The 21,370-nt window shown below is 49.1% G+C and overlaps 2 protein-coding genes across 2 annotated transcripts in view; both read right to left on the reverse strand.

Moving 5' to 3' along the window:
• Nucleotides 1–15,761, reverse strand: part of smarca4a (SWI/SNF related, matrix associated, actin dependent regulator of chromatin, subfamily a, member 4a) — a 31,754-nt gene extending 15,993 nt beyond the window's left edge. Inside the window, exons 1-14 of the mRNA XM_007907102.2 lie at nucleotides 15,741–15,761; nucleotides 9,378–9,642; nucleotides 7,630–7,762; nucleotides 6,713–7,087; nucleotides 6,263–6,313; nucleotides 5,077–5,172; nucleotides 4,025–4,283; nucleotides 3,817–3,943; nucleotides 3,314–3,487; nucleotides 2,853–3,026; nucleotides 2,056–2,223; nucleotides 1,884–1,934; nucleotides 1,209–1,339; nucleotides 695–752 (exon numbers count right to left, since the gene is read on the reverse strand). Of these exons, the coding sequence (XP_007905293.2) occupies nucleotides 695–752; nucleotides 1,209–1,339; nucleotides 1,884–1,934; nucleotides 2,056–2,223; nucleotides 2,853–3,026; nucleotides 3,314–3,487; nucleotides 3,817–3,943; nucleotides 4,025–4,283; nucleotides 5,077–5,172; nucleotides 6,263–6,313; nucleotides 6,713–7,087; nucleotides 7,630–7,762; nucleotides 9,378–9,599 (2,019 nt within the window). The 5' untranslated portion in view covers nucleotides 9,600–9,642; nucleotides 15,741–15,761. The remainder of the gene's footprint in view (nucleotides 1–694; nucleotides 753–1,208; nucleotides 1,340–1,883; nucleotides 1,935–2,055; nucleotides 2,224–2,852; nucleotides 3,027–3,313; nucleotides 3,488–3,816; nucleotides 3,944–4,024; nucleotides 4,284–5,076; nucleotides 5,173–6,262; nucleotides 6,314–6,712; nucleotides 7,088–7,629; nucleotides 7,763–9,377; nucleotides 9,643–15,740) is intronic.
• A 3,007-nt stretch (nucleotides 15,762–18,768) lies between these two features.
• On the reverse strand, nucleotides 18,769–20,676 carry timm29 (translocase of inner mitochondrial membrane 29). Its single transcript, XM_007907101.2, has 2 exons — nucleotides 20,565–20,676; nucleotides 18,769–19,515 (listed from the first exon to the last, which is right to left on the reverse strand). The coding sequence occupies exons 1-2, from the start codon at nucleotides 20,656–20,658 to the stop codon at nucleotides 18,926–18,928; spliced, it is 684 nt and encodes a 227-aa protein (XP_007905292.2). The 5' UTR covers nucleotides 20,659–20,676; the 3' UTR covers nucleotides 18,769–18,925.
• Between the last annotated feature and the right edge of the window lie 694 nt (nucleotides 20,677–21,370).

Consider the following 21,370-nt stretch of genomic DNA (forward strand, 5'->3'; position numbering starts at 1 on the left):
CACCAGCCCCTTCACACTCATTCTACAGTGCTTACCAGTAGTCCAGAGTGAGACCTGTCTTCTGACATGATTAGCAGCCTCCAGTCTGTGGAATCCTGACGTGATTTTAAAGACAGTTCATGAAAAAAAATAAAAGCACTGTATCCGAGAATCAGTGACTGCCGCATTGCGCATTAGGAGAATCTCTGCCACCTTTCTCCACATGGGAACTTTTTCAAACAATTTTTCCTTTTTGCTGCTCAACAACTTCGCAAGGAGTCACAAGGGTTTAAAAGCTTCGCTGCCAAAGTTACAGCATTGCTTCACAAAGCTACTACTTTCGACGAGAAGTAAACAATCCTTGCATTTGATATAGCGCTTTTCACGTCTTCGAGAATATTCTAGAATATGCTGTAAAGTGAATTAACTGTATATTTGTGGGCAAAAGTAGGTTTATCCCGGTGAGATGCTCAATGAGTGGTTTCAGATCATTGTAGCAAACAAATGCTAGGGTTAGTAGGACATGGGTCTAGGTTTAAATACACCCAGTATAAGAGTTGTGACAATTGGGGCCAAGTGACTCGAGCTCCTCTGGGAGATTGGTGTAGAGACTCTCGCTAGAGCGCTTCTCTCTGGCAGTTGCAGATTTGGGGATCATTATTTTGCGATGAAGTTCACGCTATCTTGATGCACAATCGCAGACCCTCACCCTTACCTCTTCCTCTTCCTCTGAGCCACTGTCTTCGCTGTCAGACCTCGGCGCCACTTCATAGCTGTTCGGAAAAAATAACAGATCTCAGAAAGGGGACGACAACAACAACTTGCATTTATATAGCGCCCTTTACGTGGGGTAGCGTCCCGGAGTGCTTCACAATGGAGGTGTCTGACACCGAGCCAGGAGGAGAGGGAGAGGGGAGTTGACCGTAAGCAAGATCAAAAAGGTCTTTAGGCAGGATGTGAAGGTGGGGAGGGAGATGTGGAGGGATTGAGGGAGAGAGTTCCAGTTCCCCTTTGAGCCACTGAGTGAGAGAGACAACAAGAACTTGCATTTATATAGCAACCTTCACGCCGGGCGGTGTCTCGGAGTGCTTGACAGTGGTGGAGCCCGCTGCCGAGCTGGGGGGAGACAGAGACAGAGACAGGAAGCACCAGCAAGGCACTGAAACCAGAACAAAACCAGAGCAAAGTCTGTGCCGATGCACAGTGGGCAGAACAGAACGGTCCCTTACCCAGGATTCATTTCCAACCAGGTGTCCAGCTGGCCGGCCTTTGGTGCGTCGGCCCCAGCCAGTATCCGGCCACTCTCCACGTGGATCACCTTCACCGGCAGGTCACTCATCTGACTGGTCTCATCCAAAAGCTGAGGAGATAACACAGACAGCCACAATTAGTCTCAACAGACTTACAGTGTTCAGGATGCTTTCCATTGTACAACAACAACTTGCAGTTGGAATATAGCGCCCTTCACGCGGGGTAGCGTCCTGGAGAGCTTGAAATGGCCTCCATTACAAACCATCCTAAACACCAGGACTAAAGACCTTCCAACTGCAGTGAAATCAGTGAATCTCCTTTGGGAGTTTTGACGATAATAATAATAATACTTGCATTTGATATAGAACTTCATCACGTCTCCGAGACTTCTCAATGCGCTTCACAGGATTTACTGTGAAGATGTAGTGACTGTATTCTGGGGGCAAAACGCACAATGAAGGAATACCGGCAGGAACACTCTTCCAAATATCCCCAAGGGATATTTAATGTCCAAGTGTCCACAGAGTGGAACGTTAATGTGAGGTTGTGAGTGAATTGCCAGGGGATGCTCAGAAGTTTCCGACGCTTCTCACAGGATTTTTGAACCTTGATGAAATGTAATTGTACCGTACGATCAGCGAGCGGTCACTTACTTCCCCATCAGGACCGACAGCGGAGCCCAGGCCATCCACGTTCTCCGGCTTCTGCAGAGGGAAAGGTGTAAGGAATTACAAGGTTGCATTTATATAGCGGCTTTCACTCCGGGATAGTGTCCCGGAGAGCGCTTAAATGTCACCAGTTACGCTCCCACTTGTAACCACTCACCTTCCTCTTCTTCTTCTTCCTCTTCTCCTTGGCTGCCTGCACTGCCTTGTGCTGCCGCACCAACTCTGTCAGGTTGGCCACGTACTCGTCGGTCTGCTGCAGCAGGTATGCCAAGCGCCGGTCCTTCTTCTGATCAATCAGCTTCCGATAACCTTCCTCATCTTCCGCCTGCAGGACACAACCACCACGACATATCATACACGGCAGCGACCACTCACACAGGGGAGGGGGAAGGAGCCAACACCTGCACCAAAGCCCAGCCTTCACTGAGGAAAAGGTTGCATCACCTCCACCCACCACCTGGGTGAAAGATACAATAAAAATTTACACAGAGCCTTTCATATCGGGAGGATGTCCCAAGGCACTGGACAGTCAAGGATTTAAACCTGAGCGGGGGAAGGGGGGGGGAGGCAGTGGGGCGCGATTGGGGGAAGGGAGGGTGGCAGGTAGGGAGGGTTTCTGAAGTTACAGTTGAAGAGGAGGGTCTTGAAACGGGCCTTGAAGAGAGGGAGGGAGGGAGGTGAAGGGAATGTGGGATGGAGTTCCAAAGGGTGGGGGCGGAGAGACTGAAGGCCTGACCACCGATAGTGGGGTGGGCTGGGCGGGGGACTTGAAGCAGATGGAGTCTGCTGAGCAGAGAGCGCGGACAGGTTGATAAGGGGTTAGCAGGTCACTGAGGTAGGAAGGAACAAGGCAGTGGAGGTCCTTAAAGGTGATAACGAGGGTTTTGTACTCAATTCTCTCAGAGGTGTAGAGCCAGTGAAGAAGACAAGGTCTTAGAGGAAAGCAACACTCACCATCAGCCGCCTCATCCTCTCCTTCTCGATCCGCTCGTTCTCCTTCTTCTGCTCTCGCTCGGTGTTAGCGTGATAGGTGGCTACTGCTTTTGTGAGTTTCTGCATCTTCCCAGTGACTGAGCGGTGGTACTCTTTGAAGTCCTTGGCATGCTGCAGGATGCTGTTGAGGTATTCCTAGGCCATTGAGAGTGGTGAGGTATTGTCAGTACTCAAGAGTAATCGAGAAAATGGATCTCTCATTACAATCATCTCATTCTGGGGATAAGAAATACTGCTAACTGTTACATTACCAGTGCCCCTCTCCCCCTCCTCCCATGGCTGGCATTACCTGGTGCCAGTTTGGTGCTCTTGGACATACCTGGCGCCAGGCTATGTTGCTTGTGGACTTACAGCAACAACTTGCAATTATACCGTGCCCAACACGCGGGGCAAAGTCCCGGAGTGCTTAAATCAGGACATACCTGGTGCTTCTGTCGGCGTTTGCGTTCCTGCTCGATTTTCTGCTGCTTTTCCAGTTTCTCTGTGATGCGCGCCTCTCGCAGCGACTGACGCTTGCTGCGTTTATACGCCTTGGAGTTCAATGCCGTCTCCAGCGCCGTGTCCCTCCTCATACACACCACCACCTCCTGACGCAGCTGGGGAGAGAAGAGCAGTCATTAGTGAAAGTGACTTGCTCTGTCAAAGAGCCGGCACAGACTCGATGGGCCGAATGGCCTCCTTCTGTGACGTAACATTCTATGAATCTATGAATGAATTAACTCCCCCAACACACACCTCAGTAACAGCCCCACCCACCTGATGTGACAAAACCACCACATATACTAGTCTACAACACAGACGGACACCATTCAATACATTGTGTTCGTTCAGGAGCTCTCTACTCTAGTCCCAGTCTCCTGCTCTTTCTCCATTGTGTCTGTGCTGGTGATCGCTCCCTCCACTAACAAAATTGTTCAATACCCACCTGCCTCTGAAAGTTCAGAAGCCGCAGAGCTTTGAGTTCAATGGTGGCTTTGGTTCGCAGGTCGCCCGCTAGAGACCCTGGGAGATTCTCCAGCTCTTGAATCCGATGGGAAATCCGTGCTTGGAGCCTGCCAACAGAAATCACACAGGTCTTGCAACACTCTACATTCATCAATTACGGTGGGATTTCCAATCGGACCTCTCGTTACCTGTATTCCCGTTCCTGGAGGAGTTCGACGGGATCGAGCCCTCGTGGTTTCTGAATGGGGGTAATGCGGTTTTGTTTCGAATGGAGCTGTACCATGGGGGCTGGCTGAGTTGGTTGCCCCGGTGACTGCGTCTGAGGGGGCATGACGGGGGACGCAGCTGGGGGCACTGCGGGGGGAGCTGGTGAAGGCCGGCCGGTGGGTTGTGGTGGAGCCAGTTTCTGAGGAGCGCTGGTCGGAGCAGTAGCGTTCGCCATTGAGCCTGAAACAGAAAATAATCAGAAGAATCCTTGCATTTCAAACAGTGCCTTATCGAGGCTTTGGGAGTCTCAAAGCGCTTCACAACACAGACTGTGAAGTGGATTGACTGTATTTTGTGGACGAAACGAGGCAGACAATTATGCACAGCCTTGCGCCTTGGGACGTCCTCCCGACATGAAAGGCGCTTTACAAATGTAATTTGGGATTGTTACTGTAGTCCCAGAAAAGGTTATAAGGAGCACCGAAAATTGTGAACACGAATTGTCCAAGGCCATTATCACACACACACACGGGGTGGGGGGGGGGGGGGGGGGCTGATGAGCTAGTTTGAGTGTTATCTTCACACCATAGCAATTGCACATCTGGAACTTCTGCTGATCTCACCAACACTACTGAGCTCCTCACCGCGGTTATTGTTTGTTTTACACCATTTACATTCAATTGAAGGAAGTAATAAAAAGTCACAGATTGCCAACTTCAAGATAATTAAGCAACACTTACTGACTTTTATGGGCAATAAACCACATCACAGCACACTCTCACTTCCCCAGATCACTCTATCCTCTTGTCTATCGGAACTAGACAAACTTAGGAGTTTCACCTCAAACTACAGACGTGTACCCCCACCCCCACACTGGCCTGCTCTTTCCATGCACCCTCAGAGATCTTTGACTAGGATGGGGTCAATGTTATAACTACCCCTTTTTGTACAACCCACAGCAAATGTCAAGTAAAGTATTCTGTCACATGAGAATGTATCAAAGCCAAACCCACAGTGGCTGAACTTCTCTCACCTTCTGGCCAGGATTTTGGCGGGCCAGGAGGCTGGCATGGCATTCCCTGGCTGACTCCAGAGGCTCCTGGAGGCAGCATGTTGGATCCTCCCATCCCTGGGAGAGAGGAAAGAGATGTGACGAGCGAAATAAACACGGAAAGCGTCTTAAACAGTGCCGTAAGATTACCAGTCAGAGGTAAACAGAAGCACACAGAGAACGTGTGGAACATACGTAGGCCTTCAATCATTCTGATCACCGTTTACAGTAAAATGAGATCACGTGTTTCAAGTCACAACACAAGAAATCAGCAATGACGAAAGAACAAGCTACATTTATACAGCGCTATTCCCGTTAAAAACGTCTCAAAGCACTTTACAGATTGTAATTAGAAATGCAGTGAATGTTGTTACACAAGCAATCTCACAGCTGAATTGTCCTGCGACGTCCTTTCCACAGTCAATCAACCGTGGCTGCTCATCTCAATTACTTCACATTTACCTCACATTCCTGAGAGGAATGTAAGCCGGGATAACTGAGAATAAAACGCCACCTATCTGAAATAGAAGCGGGAATGCAATCCCTTTATCTCTGTCTGAACCACAAGAGCCTACAGGAGGTTTATTAGAGGTGTCATTTGTAGCAATCGCAAAAATTGGAACACAAATCAAAATTCCAGCAGCAACCGCCACGTCTACAAGTGCTGCAGGATGGACAGCAATACGTGAAGGAATCTCCGACAGCTGCTGCCTCTGACCCCCTGATCTTTATTGGCCTCCAATGTCCGGAACCCCCAATTTTACTGTCATCAAAAGCTCTCCACGGCCTTGCTCCTCTATATCTCTGTGACCTCCTAATTCCCTCCCAACATGTCCACTCCCTCCTTCAGGGGGCTCTGGCTGCTTCACATCCCCCGTAGGTGGGCTTCCAGCCCCTCTGTCCTCTGGGACTTCATAGCACAGTCCCTCCGCCTCACCACCTCCTTTATGTTCTTCAAGACCCATCTCAAGACCCTCCTTTTTGACCGAGTCTTCTGTCACCCTCCAACCCCTCCCCTCCCCACCCTCCACCCCTCCCATCGACCAGCTCGGATACGGATCCCTGATTGTCTAGCGCTTTGGGACGTCCTCCTGTGGTGAAAGGCGCTGTGTAAATGTGATTTGCTGCTGTTGTTATCAACACAGCATTGTGCCAGTTTCCCACTTACTGAGGGCTGTCATGTCACTGGAGCGTAGTGGTCGATTGAGACTGGTTTCTCCTATGCGGAAAGGATATAAAGGAATTAGTGTTAGGTTCAGAAGCAATATGTATGTCAGTCAAAAGTAGGTCCTCAGCATTACACGTGTGAACAGCACCATGATAATAATAATCCTTTCATTTGATATAGCGCCTTATCAAGTCTTCGAGGTGTCTCAAAGCGCTTCACAGGATATACTGTAGAGTGAATTAACTGTATATTTTGTGGGCGAAACGCAGCAGCCAATTGCGCACAGCCAGAAAGCGATCCGCCAATCGACTAACAACCAAGTTCCTACTTACTGCTAAGTGAACAGGGGCGTGTGTGTGTGTGTGTGTGTGGAATGAGGAAACTTGCCCAACGTTTCGCCCTGACCTGACCCGCCCAGGAATCAAACGCGTGTGCACGCTGGTTACTTACCGAGTGGCCGATTATAGTTTCCCGGGGTGGCCCCAGTCCCAGCTCCAGTCCCGGAGGCAGAGGGGGGAGGCAGTGATGGCATTTGCTGCTGGACACCAGGAAGGGGTCTCTTGCCTTGGATGGCCAGCTGGATGTGATCGGGAATGGGTTGGCCTCTCGCCAGCATCTTATAAGCCATGATCTGAGCCCGCAGCTGGTGCAGCTGACCTTGGTTGAAAGGAGACGGGCCGCGGTTTAGCTGTGCTAAATTCTGGGGGTCTCCACCATCCATCGGTACTCCTCCCGGTCCAGAAGGCATTGGCGGTCCCGTTGGGGGGCCGTTGGCAGGTACAGGACTCGGGGCATGTTCTGGGCCTCCAAGAGGGGACGGGTAGCCTGCGATTAAAGTTGATAAATAATCCTTACATTTGATACAGCGTCTATAATAATAATAATCCTTGCATTTGATTAGCGCCTTATCACATCTTTGAGACGTCTCAAAGCGCTTCACAGGATACACTGTAAAGTGAATTGACTGTATTTATATTTTGTGAGCGAAATGCAGCAGCCAATTGCGGACAGCAGTGTCCCCACAGTCGTGGATTGAGTGAGCAATTTTTTTTGGAAGGAATTATTACCCCGGGAAAAGCAATCCGCCAATTGACTAACCACCGGGGTCCTACTTACTGCTAGGTAAGCAGAGGCGTGTGGAGTAAGGAAACTTGACCAATGTTTCGCCCTGCTGGGAATCAAACCCAAGTCTCTCGCTTGTGAGGCGAGTGCTCTAACCACTGAGTTACAGGTCTCCATGAGCAACTCATTACCCTGAGATTTCAGTGTGGCCACAAGGACACTCCTAGAGAACTTTACACTCTTCCTCCACGAGGGAGGTGAATCAACCATCCCCCCACATGAACCTCCGAGCGCTGTTGAGTTACCTTGGGAATGTTGCTCCATGGGGCTGGGTGGGGGTCCCATGCCGCTGTGCGCCCCGGATCTCATGCCCATAGACTTGATCTGCCCGTAGCGAGGGTCATCAGACATTCCCTTCTCGTGCATGGACTCCATGGCCTGCAAACAACAGAGCACATGCTGGCTCTGGCTGGCTTCACCTTTCCGGCACAGAGCCACAGACGCACAAGTGCTTGCACAATCTAATCCGTCTCACTCACACACCGCTCTGCGGGCCACGCACTCAGGAAACAGATGCAGGTTTACAGAGGAAGACTCGGCAGCAAACACAGCAGCCAAAGCACTGAGCCAGAGCAGTTGCCTTGAAGGTTTTGTTTTGTTTTATTGTTTTATATATAAAAAAAACAACGGCCGGTGCAGAGAGCACCGTTAAGACTCTCTCAACGTACTGCACGTGAAATGCAACATCGGGGGAGTTCAGAGAAACGTCTGGAATCAGTGAGAGAGAGAGAGAATGTGCCCTCAACGCTCGGTAGCCTGCAACACTGCAGAAGCTGAGGAGTAGAAAGAATCCTGCTTACAGTCTGTGGATTGGTGGCATGTGCCGCAGAACGTCAAAGTCACCCTCTCAAACAGCAATGGCAATGAGCTATAAAGTGATAAGGAGCAGAACACAGCCAGGCATTAACCGTTCATGTCGGCACAAAAAAATACAACTTAAAATACACGAGCAATAATTCCCTGAAACAGTTCTCGCAAACCAAAGAACACCAAGGGATTATTTGTGGTGTATCAGGAGCATGTGACTGGGATGTGCGTGTATGTACAGAGAGAGGGCTGGTCTATCGGAGTGTTTTACACTTATAGAATCATACAGCACAGAAGGAGGCCATTCGGTCCATCGTGTCTGTGCCAGCTCTTTGAACGAGCTGTCCAAATTAATCCCACTGCCCCACTCTCTCCCCATAGCTCTGCAAATCTGTCCTCCCCATATATCCATCTACTTCTCTTTTGAAAGTTGTTATCGAATCAGTTTCCACCACCCTTTCAGGCAATGCATTTCAGATCCAAATAACTCACTGTCTGACAACTTAGCAACGTGTACATCAAGAGTTACACTGAGAGATGCAGTGGTTCCTGTAAGTTAAATGGGAGACAGGAGAGTATGAGCGACTGCGATGAACTTGATGCCACTAAAATTGACTTCAACAAAGTGCAATTTCGCTACTGACACAGGATCCATGCTTCACCTACCTTCTTCTCTTCCTGGTTTAGCCTGGGAATGAATGCCGAGGGAGGGAACACAACCAATGGCCAGCACACAGACTGGATGGGGGGGGGGGGGGGGGGGAAACGGCACAAACAACATGTGCAAGGAGAAATTCCCTCTCCCCCCGCCCGCCACCCCACTATCGTCTTCAGAAACATCAGAACCTCACTCTCACTCCAGAGAGCAGCTTTGTGCAGGCAGTTTGCATCCAGAACCATCCCATCCGACATTACGTCAACAGCTGGGAGGATTCTTCACTACCAACACAAAATATAGTGAACTCTGAGTCTCTTTATTGAGAAAACTGGGTGATTGATGAGCTACAGCAGGAGACACAGGAATGAGGATAAAGGAGTGGTTGCCCGACACTGAGCTACAGACGGGGTGAAGAGAAGACTGAATGCCAAGCGGAGCTTGCGTTTTGCCAATGTGGTTTATTCCTAAACCTACTTATTAACAGATAAACACAACAGTTGGGACGATAGTATAATGGAGGCCCATTACCTTGTGGAGCTGGTGCATGCTGTCAGGGGGATATCCTCCCGGTCCTTGGGGGGGCATGGAATGGCCTGTGGACGGGGGTCCAGGACTCGGTCCCATCATGCTGTGTGTGGAGCCGGGAGAGGGGCCAGGACTGGGGCCCAGCATCGCCCCAGGGGAGGGCCCTGGGCCAGGAGAGGGGCCTGGGCGAGGGGTCCCGCCCATTGGAGGATCGGGAGTTGACATGTTATCCAACAGAGAGAGGTCTCTCAACAGTCGCCTCTTTATCCTGAAAGACAGAGAACGTTATCCAGTCAATGCTCTCCCTGTATTGATCAGTCATTCTGGGCATCAGTGCTGGGCTTCTCTCTAGCCCTGCTCAAATGGCTGACGTGTGCGTAACTTGGTCCCGGGGCTGCCTAACAAGGTGATCAATCAGTGCTCGCCGCTCCACAGACTTTCCCCAGCTCCTCTGCCTCCCGCTATTCCACAGAGCCAGGCACGTGTGAGGAAGGAACACAGTTTGTGCACAGAAGGAGGTCATTCAGATCATGGGGTCTGAGTCTCTGCTGCCTGCTCTTCTAAACAATAATCCATCCCACTTGCGGGTTCTCTCGCTACATAGCTTGATCCGTTTCACCCCACAAAATATACAGTTAATTCACTTTACAGTGTATCCTGTGAAGCTCTTTTGAGACGTCTCGAAGACATGCGAAGGTGTTACATTAAAATGCAAGGATTATTATTTACTGCTCAGGTGCTTATCCACTTCCCTTTTAAACGACTCTGTAGCCCTTAATACTGTACTGTAGTCACATCCTGACTGAAGAAATTCCTTCTAACCCCCTCCCCTAAACCAATCTATCTATGAGGGAGGGGGGGGAACCTGGGATTGAGCGATCTGCTTGTTTAGCTCGTTATACAGCGTCCTGGACGATACCCAGCGTGAAGGGCACTTTATAAATGCAAGTTGTTGTTGTTGTTTCTATTTTGGACTGATCCAGTCCTCCAGGTGAGAATCTGAGCATTGCAAAGAGCTGTGAGCAATCATACTGGATACAAATTTGACCAAATAATAATAATCCTTGCATTTGTTATCGCGCCTTATCGTGTCTTTGAGACGTCTCAAAGCGCTTTTACAGAAAATACTGTAAAGTGTAGTGACTGTATATTTTGTGGGCAAAACATACCAAGGAGTGGGATGCAAGCTGTGAGCTGCTGACTGGAATTCTGTTTGAGGGAATTGAATGGGAAGTGATTTGGTGCTCTGGAATTTGGGGGTGGGGGTGGGGTGACAGGCTGTGCACTGATGTGAGAAGAAATGCAGATTGTTTGGCCTGAATTGAAACTGACGTGTGGTCGGTTTGTTCACACTGCATCTGTGTCTCCTCAACGGTCATCCCTGAGAGCTGTACACAGAACCTCTCACTCCACTTCATCTGCTGGGCAAAATACATATCCTGGCATGTCACAGCCAAATTAATATCTAGCATCAGGAAGCTGTGATCAGAGAGGGTTTCACTCTCACTACAGGACTCACCCATGAAAAATAACCAGAGGGAGGAGAATGTGACACAGACAATAATAATTCTTACATTTGATTTGCCTGCAACGTCAAAACGTCTCAAAATGCTTTCACAGGGAATTACTGTCAGCTGTAGTAACTGTAGTTATAAGCGAACAATGCAGCCATTTTGTGCACAGCAAGTTTTCCCATACACACACAGACATAAAGAGAAAGACCAAATTATCTGGAGGATTGCAGTGCAGACTACAGCACTAGGAGAAAACCTCTTCCCTTTTCCAAATGTGTCCCGGGATTTTTGATGTCCACCTGAACGGGCATAGACAGGAGCTCCAGCTTAATATCTACCCGTGAAGGAAGGCACCTCTGACAATTCAGCAATCCCTCGACTACAACACCCCAGCCTGGACTACAACAACAACTTGCATGTATATAGCGCCCTTCACTCTGGGTAGCGTCTTGGAGCACTTGAATGTGTTTAAATAAGCCTTAAATCCACAATCTTCTGACCCAGAGATGAGTCCCACCAACCCAGCCAGGCTGACAAGCTCCTCATCCAAAGCCAACAGACTGTATATGCATTCTCTACCAGGAATCACTGAAGTGAAATCAGGAGCATCAATCCTTTTTGATTTTCCCCCCCACCTAACCTAAGGCCAATTATGACCCTGATTACTGCCCTGTTTGCCATTAGCTCAGCACAGACTGGGCGGGGATTGAAACAAGCGATCTTTCTGGTCTGAGCATTTCATTTCAGTTTCAATCTAGATACTGGCTTTACTGGGAGGTCTGTGAGATCCTCCCTTTCCTCCTCCACCCCAACACACCATCACAGACACCTCTCCCTCAGTCTACTGTTCAATAATTTAATGAAACACAGTTGAATTATTTGTCAGCAGCTGTAGCTAGTCTCACAGTGAAGTAAAACCTTGCTCGCACACAGTTTCTCTCTCCTCCACTCAGTTATTTTTAGCTCTACTCTGGCTGCACATTACTAATTTCCAAAGATCACGGGATGTCACTGACTACAGCAGATCTGTTCATTGGAACATACAGGAACATAGAAACAGGAGGAGGCCATTCAGCCCCTCGAGTCTGTTCTGCCATTCTATAAGATCATGGCTGATCTGTACCTCAACTCCAATTTCCTGCCCTTGCCCCATATCCCTTGATACCCTGACCTAATAAATATCTTATATTTGATACAACCCATTAGACGATCATCAGTTGTACTGACTGAGGCAAATGCAGCAGCCATTTTACATACAGCAAGGTCCCACACACAGCACAGCACAGCCAGGAAGAGATGACCAATTTATCTTGAGAACGAGTTCACCAGAAAATAGAGAAACTCCCTTCTATTTTCTAATAGCGCTATGGGATCTTGAAAGCCCATCTGAACAGGATCAAGTTACAGTGGCATTTAAAGGAGCGAGGAGCAGAGACGGTGAGAAAAACAGGCTGGATTAGATGGACATCCAGTCTCCGAGCCAGAACATTCTAGAATTCTAATGCTCCTCTGCCTGTCTGAGAAATAGCCCAAGTGGCTGTTAATCCACCAATGGCTTTTTTTATTCAAACTCTTGTTGTTCAGGCCACTGAAGAGAAGAATTCTCTCACACAGCAAGTCAGAAGTCTATCTCTGTACCAGCTCATCAACCACTTTCCCCGTTCCTATGGCAACAATCGCCACACAAAAAAAACACATGGCATTTACACATCACAACACAGGCACAGAGCTTTCAGTTATTAAATATGATAATGGTTCCAGTAACATTTCGCCTGCGAAAACGTGGAACAGACTGATCACACAGACGGAATCAATGGGGTGTTTAAGAAGGAGATAAATAATTGGGAAGGCCAGGGACACTAAGGGAAATGGAGAATCATAGAATATTGCAGCACGGAAGGAGGTCTATCGTACCTGTGCCAGAAGAGCTACCCAATCAGTCCCACTCCCACACTTTCCCCATATCCTTGCAATTTTTTCTCTTTCAAGTACCTATCCAATTCCCTTTTGAAAGTTGTCAGTGAATCTGTTTCCACCACCCTTTCAGGCAGCGAAAAGTGAGAAGTGGATAAACAAGATTAAAAGAAATGTGCCACGATTTAACAAACGAGCAGAACAAGCTCAGTGGGCTGAATAACCTCCTCCTGTTCCTGACCAGCCCACCCTGTGGTTCCTGCAGCCCCTCGACAGTGTCGGGGATAGCCAAGTCTCTCTGCAATCAAACCCTGAAATCAGTCCCAGACAATGAATCAGTCCTTATGCTCATCGCCGGGAAACACACGTCACTCTAAAATTCCAGTCACCATGACACTCCTGATAACAATTTTACCGTTCAATAGTGGCAGGAGATCTTTAGCATTCATTGGAAGAGACCAACAACTTGCATTTGCATAACCAACAACAAGATTACATTTGTATAGCGCCCTCACGCAGGATAGCGTCCCAGAGCACTTACACAGGAGACAGAGCAAGACCTTGTTTAATCACCTCATCCAAAGGATGGCACATGCGACAATGCAGAGCTTCCGCCAGTTACTGGGCTGGACTGTTACAGGGACGATGCGGATATACATACACATTACATGTTGAGGCTCTAGTCGTTAATGCAACTTTTTCAGAAACCTCACCCATCGACCACCAAGTGAAAGACACGCACTGGGATTTGGCTTTTGGCCCACTGTTGGGGCAGAACACCCCAGCCATGGATCCAAGAGATCACAGCAATTACAGCTCCATCACCCACCCAACAGTGAATGAAATATGCATTCCCAAACAACACCCTGGTTAAGTGATTTATTTTATATATCGTTTTAAACCTCTCCTAGTTTCATTGTTGGTCAATGCACCACATGGTGTAGTACTGAGCCATTCAGGCCAGAAGGAGGCAGGTTTGAACCTTAATCTGTTCTGAGTTAATTAATCCGAACCAGAACAAAGCAAGCAACTTCTGTCCCCAGGCTCGAGTAGGAGAATAGCAGATTCCCGGCCAGGATTTCCTCTCCTGATCATTATCCAGTGACAGATGTTTATAAGTGGTCATCAGGTGAAAACGGGATAAGATTTGGTTACAGGTGTCCTCTTAGCCAGTTAGACAACTGTCTTAGAGCTCAGACGTGAAAGATGGCCAATTTGATGAGTAACAAGGGGAGCGCAGGGATCTGTCAGACCGCAACCAAACAGCTCCTAACTTCAAAAGACTTATCTTCAAGATAGCACCCACAATCAGCCTAAACAGGCAAGCTCTGTAAGGATATCTTAAGTACCTCAGAGAGAGGGGCTGCAGTCCCATGCCCCAGCCTGGCAAAGGAATGGATTGCTCAAACATCAATTACAATGAGCTGTGAATAGCCAACTCGGAACTTCCAAGCCTTTGAAATAGGAGCTGATAATCTTCTGGAAGGTCCCTACTGTCTAAAAACACTCCTAACTTTCAACACACCAACGTCCATGCCACCAGCTTCATTCATTCATTTGAAAAGTCAAAATTGGACTTAAAAAAATTGAGCAAATAGCAGATTCAGGGACTTGTGTTTCAACAGCCAACACAGATACCCAGAAATAAATGGATCTGTCATTGATACCACACATCACAAACAAAACAATCCCCAACACCGGTCCTTATCTCTATCCATAAGTACAGTAACAAGAACATTTATATATTTTAAATAAGTTAAGAAACTACAAGTGCACAGCACATTGTCATGTTTATCAAAACACTCAAATCAATTCATTCACAAACAAGAAGGCAAACGCCTCTGCTATAGTTTGGATAAAAACTTCTGAACACATAATTTGTATTTTTGCTAACAGTTTGCACAACAAATATTTTCAAGGGGTGGATTGCAAGGCTGGAAAAAGTTTATTTTTGCAATGAATTACTGTGACCATGTGTGTGAGTGTGTATACGTGTGTGAGTGAGTGTGTGTACGTGTGTGTATACATGTGTGTGTGTGTGTGAGCGTATTTGAGCGAGTTTATGTGTGTGAGTGTATCTGAGGGAGTTATGAGTGTGAGTGTATCTGAGTGAGTAATGAGTGAGTTTGAGTGTGAGTGTTAATGAGTGAGTTTATGAGTGTGAGTGTATCTGAGTGAGTGTGAGTGAGTGAGTGTGTGAGTGTATCTGAGTGAGTGTGTGAGTGTATCTGAGTGAGAGTGTATCTGAGTGAGTGTGTGAGTGTATCTGAGTGAGTGTGTGAGTGTATCTGAGTGTATCTGAGTGAGTGTGTGAGTGTATCTGAGTGAGTGTGAGTGAGTGTGTGAGTGTGAGTGTATCTGAGTGTGAGTGTATCTGAGTGAGTGTGAGTGTATCTGAGTGTGAGTGTATCTGAGTGAGTGTGTGAGTGTATCTGAGTGAGTGTGAGTGAGTGTGTGAGTGTGAGTGTATCTGAGTGAGTTATGAGTGTATCTGAGTGTGTGTTTATGTGTGAATGTATTATGTGAGTGAGTGTGAGTGAGGGCGAGGACGGCGGCTGCTTGGCTTTGTTTGCGGGGCCCCCGCGCTCGGGCAGCCTGGGGAGGGGGAGAGGGGGACAGGGAGAGACAGAGGGAGAGGGAGAGGGAGAGGGGGAGAGCGCGGGGGGTCGGCGGCCCCGGAGCCTCCGCCAGACAATGTATTTTGAATTAATCGCAATATAAAAGTCATTAATTGTGGCCCGAATGCGCCACCATCTCCCGGGCGGCGGGGCCCACAGCGGCAGCACAGCTCCCCCTCTCCCCCCCACACACACACACACCGCCTCCCCGCTCCCCCCCCCACACACACACACACACACACACACGGCGCTGGGGGTGGGGGGCGCGGGGCCGGGCCCGGGCCCGGGGGGGGGGGGGGGGGGGGGGGCGGCGGCGGTACCTGACTCTCGGGCTCCGGCCTCAGCAACAAAGAGCCGCCGGTAAACGCCACCGCGCATGCGCCGCCCCGGGACTGCGGGAGTGGGGGATGGGCGGAGAGAGACACACTGTACAGTGTACACACAGCCCACACACACTGTACAGTGTACACACAGCCCCCACACACTGTACAGTGTACACACAGCCCACACACACTGTACAGTGTACACACAGCCCACACACACTGTACAGTGTACACACAGCCCACACACACTGTACAGTGTACACACAGCCCACACACACTGTACAGTGTATACACACAGCCCACACACACTGTACAGTGTACACACAGCCCACACACACTGTACAGTGTACACACAGCCCACACACACTGTACAGTGTACACACAGCCCACACACACTGTACAGTGTACACACAGCCCACACACACTGTACAGTGTACACACAGCCCACACACACTGTACAGTGTACACACAGCCCCCACACACTGTACAGTGTACACACAGCCCACACACACTGTACAGTGTACACACAGCCCCACACACTGTACAGTGTACACACAGCCCACACACACTGTACAGTGTACACACAGCCCACACACACTGTACAGTGTACACACAGCCCACACACACTGTACAGTGTACACACAGCCCACACACACTGTACAGTGTACACACAGCCCACACACACTGTACAGTGTACACACAGCCCACACACACTGTACAGTGTACACACAGCCCACACACACTGTACAGTGTACACACAGCCCACACACACTGTACAGTGTATACACACAGCCCACACACACTGTACAGTGTACACACAGCCCACACACACTGTACAGTGTATACACACAGCCCACACACACTGTACAGTGTACACACAGCCCACACACACTGTACAGTGTATACACAGCCCACACACACTGTACAGTGTACACACAGCCCACACACACTGTACAGTGTACACACAGCCCACACACACTGTACAGTGTATACACAGCCCACACACACTGTACAGTGTACACACAGCCCCCACACACTGTACAGTGTATACACAGCCCACACACACTGTACAGTGTACACACAGCCCCCACACACTGTACAGTGTACACACAGCCCACACACACTGTACAGTGTATACACACAGCCCACACACACTGTACAGTGTATACACAGCCCCCACACACTGTACAGTGTATACACAGCCCACACACACTGTACAGTGTACACACAGCCCACACACACTGTACAGTGTATACACAGCCCACACACACTGTACAGTGTACACACAGCCCACACACACTGTACAGTGTATACACAGCCCACACACACTGTACAGTGTATACACACAGCCCCCACACACTGTACAGTGTATACACAGCCCACACACACTGTACAGTGTACACACAGCCCACACACACTGTACAGTGTATACACAGCCCACACACATGTACAGTGTACACACAGCCCACACACACTGTACAGTGTACACACAGCCCACACACACTGTACAGTGTATACACAGCCCACACACACTGTACAGTGTATACACAGCCCACACACACTGTACAGTGTATACACAGCCCACACACACTATACAGTGTATACACAGCCCACACACACTTACAGTGTATACACAGCCCACACACACTATACAGTGTATATACAGCCCACACACACTATACAGTGTATGCACACAGCCCACACACACTATACAGTGTATATACACAGCCCACACACTGTACAGTGTATACACAGCCCACACACACTATAGTGTATACACAGCCCACACACACTATACAGTGTATGCACACAGCCCACACACACTATACAGTGTATACACAGCCCACACACACTATACAGTGTATGCACACAGCCCACACACACTATAGTGTATACACAGCCCACACACACTATACAGTGTATACACAGCCCACACACACTATACAGTGTATACACAGCCCACACACACTATACAGTGTAAACACACAGCCCACACACCGTACAGTGTATACACACAGCCCACACAGTAGAGTGTATAATACACAGCCCACACTATACAGTGTATATAAGGTCCACACATAGTATACATATATAGTGTAGTTTATAGAGTACACACACACAGTGTACAATGTTTATATATTGCATACACATTGTGTACACTATATACTGTTTCACGCACAAAATAGTCAATTCACTACAGTGTATCCTGTGAAGCGCTTTGAGATATCTCGAAGACGTGATAAGGCACTATATCAAAAGTGAGGATTATTATTATTATACTATATATTCGCTCACACAATATATAGTTAATCCACTTTACAGTATACAGTATTATATGAAGCGCCTTGAGATGTCTCAACGACGTGATAAGGCTCTATACCAAATGATTTGATAATTATTTGCAAGTTTTATTATGGGGACAATATTTGTGTACACTTCATATACACACTCACTGCACATTTACACTCATACTACACTGAACTCGTGTTGCAGTCTATCTGATCTCAACTTTACTGTATTATTTGGAAAACTTCAAGAAGATCAGACAGCAACTACATCAACCTTTATTCTGCAACAGTGTTGGGAATGACCTGACCCCAAAAATGCATCTGGTGAAACGCTCTTGAAAGTGACATTTTAAGAGAAGCAGAAACCGAATGCTTAAACATACTTTAGCACAAGTTAACACAAAACACTCTCCAATTAAGAATGGCGGTGGGAACATTCTGCCACATTCGCTCCACTTTGGCTGCTGGGTTCAGTGATTTTTGCAGACAGAAGCTTCATTACAGTTTCCTGACCATCACTTTGGCTTTGTTTGGGGGCAGATTGTCTTTATTAAAATTATCTCTAATAATAATAAATTGGTCGCTCAATCCACGACTGTTTGTGGGGACGGTGCTGTGCGCAATTGGCTGCCGCGTTTCGCCCAAAAATTGTACAGTCAATTCACTTCACAGTGCATTCTATGAAGCACTTTGAGACGTCTCGAAGACGTGATAAGATGCTGTATCAAATGCAAGGATCACTATTTATTATTATTTTATTTGACAACGTAACACGGTTCAACATTTTGAACAATGACATCACCCACAACACAACCATCTCAATACAGCAGTTTCATTTTTCAGCTTTGTTTCTCTGCAACAGACTGTCAGCAGTGAGCAGCATCTCCTCACACTCTACCCCTCCTCCTCTTCAAGAATGACGGGCTGGAACTTGAGCTCAAACAGTCTCTCGTTTTCCGTGGAGTTGAGGTTCTGTGGTGAGATTTCCCGCAGCTCAGGAGGTAGGTGGGAAAACTCATCCTCGTTAATGTCCCAATCTGTCATCTTTGAACTAAGGATCCACCATTTCCCAAAAAAGCCCACGTCTAAAACCCTCTCAGGAAAGTCCACCCATCGTGGCACTAAATGCTCGCATTGTGCGTTGTATGAACTGGTCTCACAGTCGTAGGGGGATGAATACATCAGAGAGAAAACCAGCAGACTCTGGTGCTCCAGTCGGCCCTCGTTCTGCAGTTTGACCACTCGCTGCACATGTTTATCTGAGCGCCCGTTACGCACCCAAGGCGACAGAACCACCAGCTGATTGGACGCATCCAACAGGGCAGCTCGAAAGGATTTCTCACAGGGATTGTAGTGCCCACAAACTCCGGCCCCTGTGAGGAGAGCCGCGTAGAACGCCGCTCTCACCGGCCGTTCCTTGGCTCCGATTACAATGTCTTTACAGGCATCTTTATAGTCACGAAGAAGACTTTCAGTCCACGAACCTTAAAGCATAAAGGATTTAACTGAAGTGTGCAGAGTCGGTCCAGCTTCGACATTCCAACAACAATGTGCAAAGATTTTAAAACAGAGGAACGTTATCATCGTATCAGAGAGTGGACAATATGGACAAATAGGAACTTTGGCACATTTAGTGAGTTGGGTTGTACGCACTGTCTATGGATGTGGCGATGGATGTGGAGGTAAGTGAAGCTCTTACCTGTTGTCCTACCTGTCCCCAAACCACATGTTTAACCAAATATTACTTAATTATATAAGCCGTGACTTAGTAACAGATGAGACGTTAAACCGAGCTCTCTGTCTGCGCTCTGTTCAGGTGGGAGAGGGACGGAATGTTAAAGGCCTCCCGCGGGGCTGTCGTGGGGGGGAGAGAGAGAGAGAGAGAGAGAGGGGGGAGTTTCTCTCTCCCGGTGTCCGGGACGACAGTCTCTCAGGAGACATTCGTTGTTCACTCTGTGGCTGTTTGCCGGTTGTTGCTGAGCGAAAATTGGCTGCTGCGTTTGGCCACAAAATACACAGTCACTACATTCTTCACTCCCTCCCTCTCCTTCATCCCATCACCCATTCCCTCTCTCTCTCACCCTCACTCATTCCCTCCCTCACCCTCACTCATTCCCTCCCTCTCACCCTCACTCCCTCTCTCACCCTCACTCACTCCCTCCCTCCCTCACTCACCCTCACTCCCTCCCTCACTCCCTCTCTCACCCTCACTCTCTCTCATTCCCTCCCTCCCTCACCCTCACTCACTCCCTCCCTCTCTCACCCTCACTCTCTCTCATTCCCTCCCTCCCTCTCTCACCCTCACTCACTCCCTCCCTCTCTCACCCTCACTCTCTCTCATTCCCTCCCTCCCTCTCTCACCCTCACCCATTCCCTCCCTCTCTCACCCTCACTCCCTCTCTCACCCTCTCTCTCTCTCTCTCTCACCCTCACTCCCCCTCACTCCCTCCCTCCCTCCCCCAGTGGGGGGGTTGTCCCCGAGGTGACTGTGACCCCCCGGGGGTGGGGGGGGGGGGGGAGAAGCTGTTCTTACCGACTCTGCCGCTGCGGACGCGGCTCCAGAGGCCGAGGGGACGGGAGGCGGAGGCCGAGGCCGAGGAGCAGAGACGCCGCCACACGGCCGCCATGACAGGTCCGCGCGCAAATCCCTCCCCCGCGGCCCCCGCGGCCCCGGACAAAGGTTCCGCCCGGAGGAGGGTCCGGGAGGGACTCGGGGAGAGAAGAGCGACAGACACCGCCCCCTCTCCCCCCCCCCCACACCTGATCGATAATCAATATCGACCGCATGTGTTTCCTCCCCGGACCCTGTAGCTGTGACACCGACACAGGCAGCCCCTCCCCTCCCTGACCCTGACCCTAATCCCTGACCCTAATCCCTGACCCTAAAACTGACTCCAACCCCAAACTCTGCCCCAAATCAGTTGACCCCCAGTGACGTCACTGAGGCTGAGCTGCCCCCCTTTCCTGTGGGAATGTCTCTTTTCCCCCATTTACTTCTCCCTCGAGGTTTGCACCCAATTCCCGGACTGGGAATCCCAGGAAAGTGTCTGTTCCGCGACCAACAGACGCTTCACCGGCAAAGAAAGGGGCGACCGATGGCGCTTATTAACAATGATCCTCACTTTGGTCCGTGGTCCATGCGGGGGGTGGGGGGTGAGGGGTGGGGGGGGGACCTCAACGTGTTTCTCTGGATATAATGTAACGTGTAGTGACTGTGCGCGTTGTAGGTGAAACACTTCTTGAGGTTTCCGAAAGACACCGACACAAATCAACAAGTCCTCAGTGACACAATTCTGGTTCAGGGGCGAATATTGGAGCCCTAAAAAGTGCTGAGCGTTT

The sequence above is a fragment of the Callorhinchus milii genome, unplaced genomic scaffold, assembly GCF_018977255.1.
Source record: "Callorhinchus milii isolate IMCB2004 unplaced genomic scaffold, IMCB_Cmil_1.0 Scaffold29, whole genome shotgun sequence".
Classification (NCBI taxonomy): Eukaryota; Metazoa; Chordata; class Chondrichthyes; order Chimaeriformes; family Callorhinchidae; genus Callorhinchus; species Callorhinchus milii.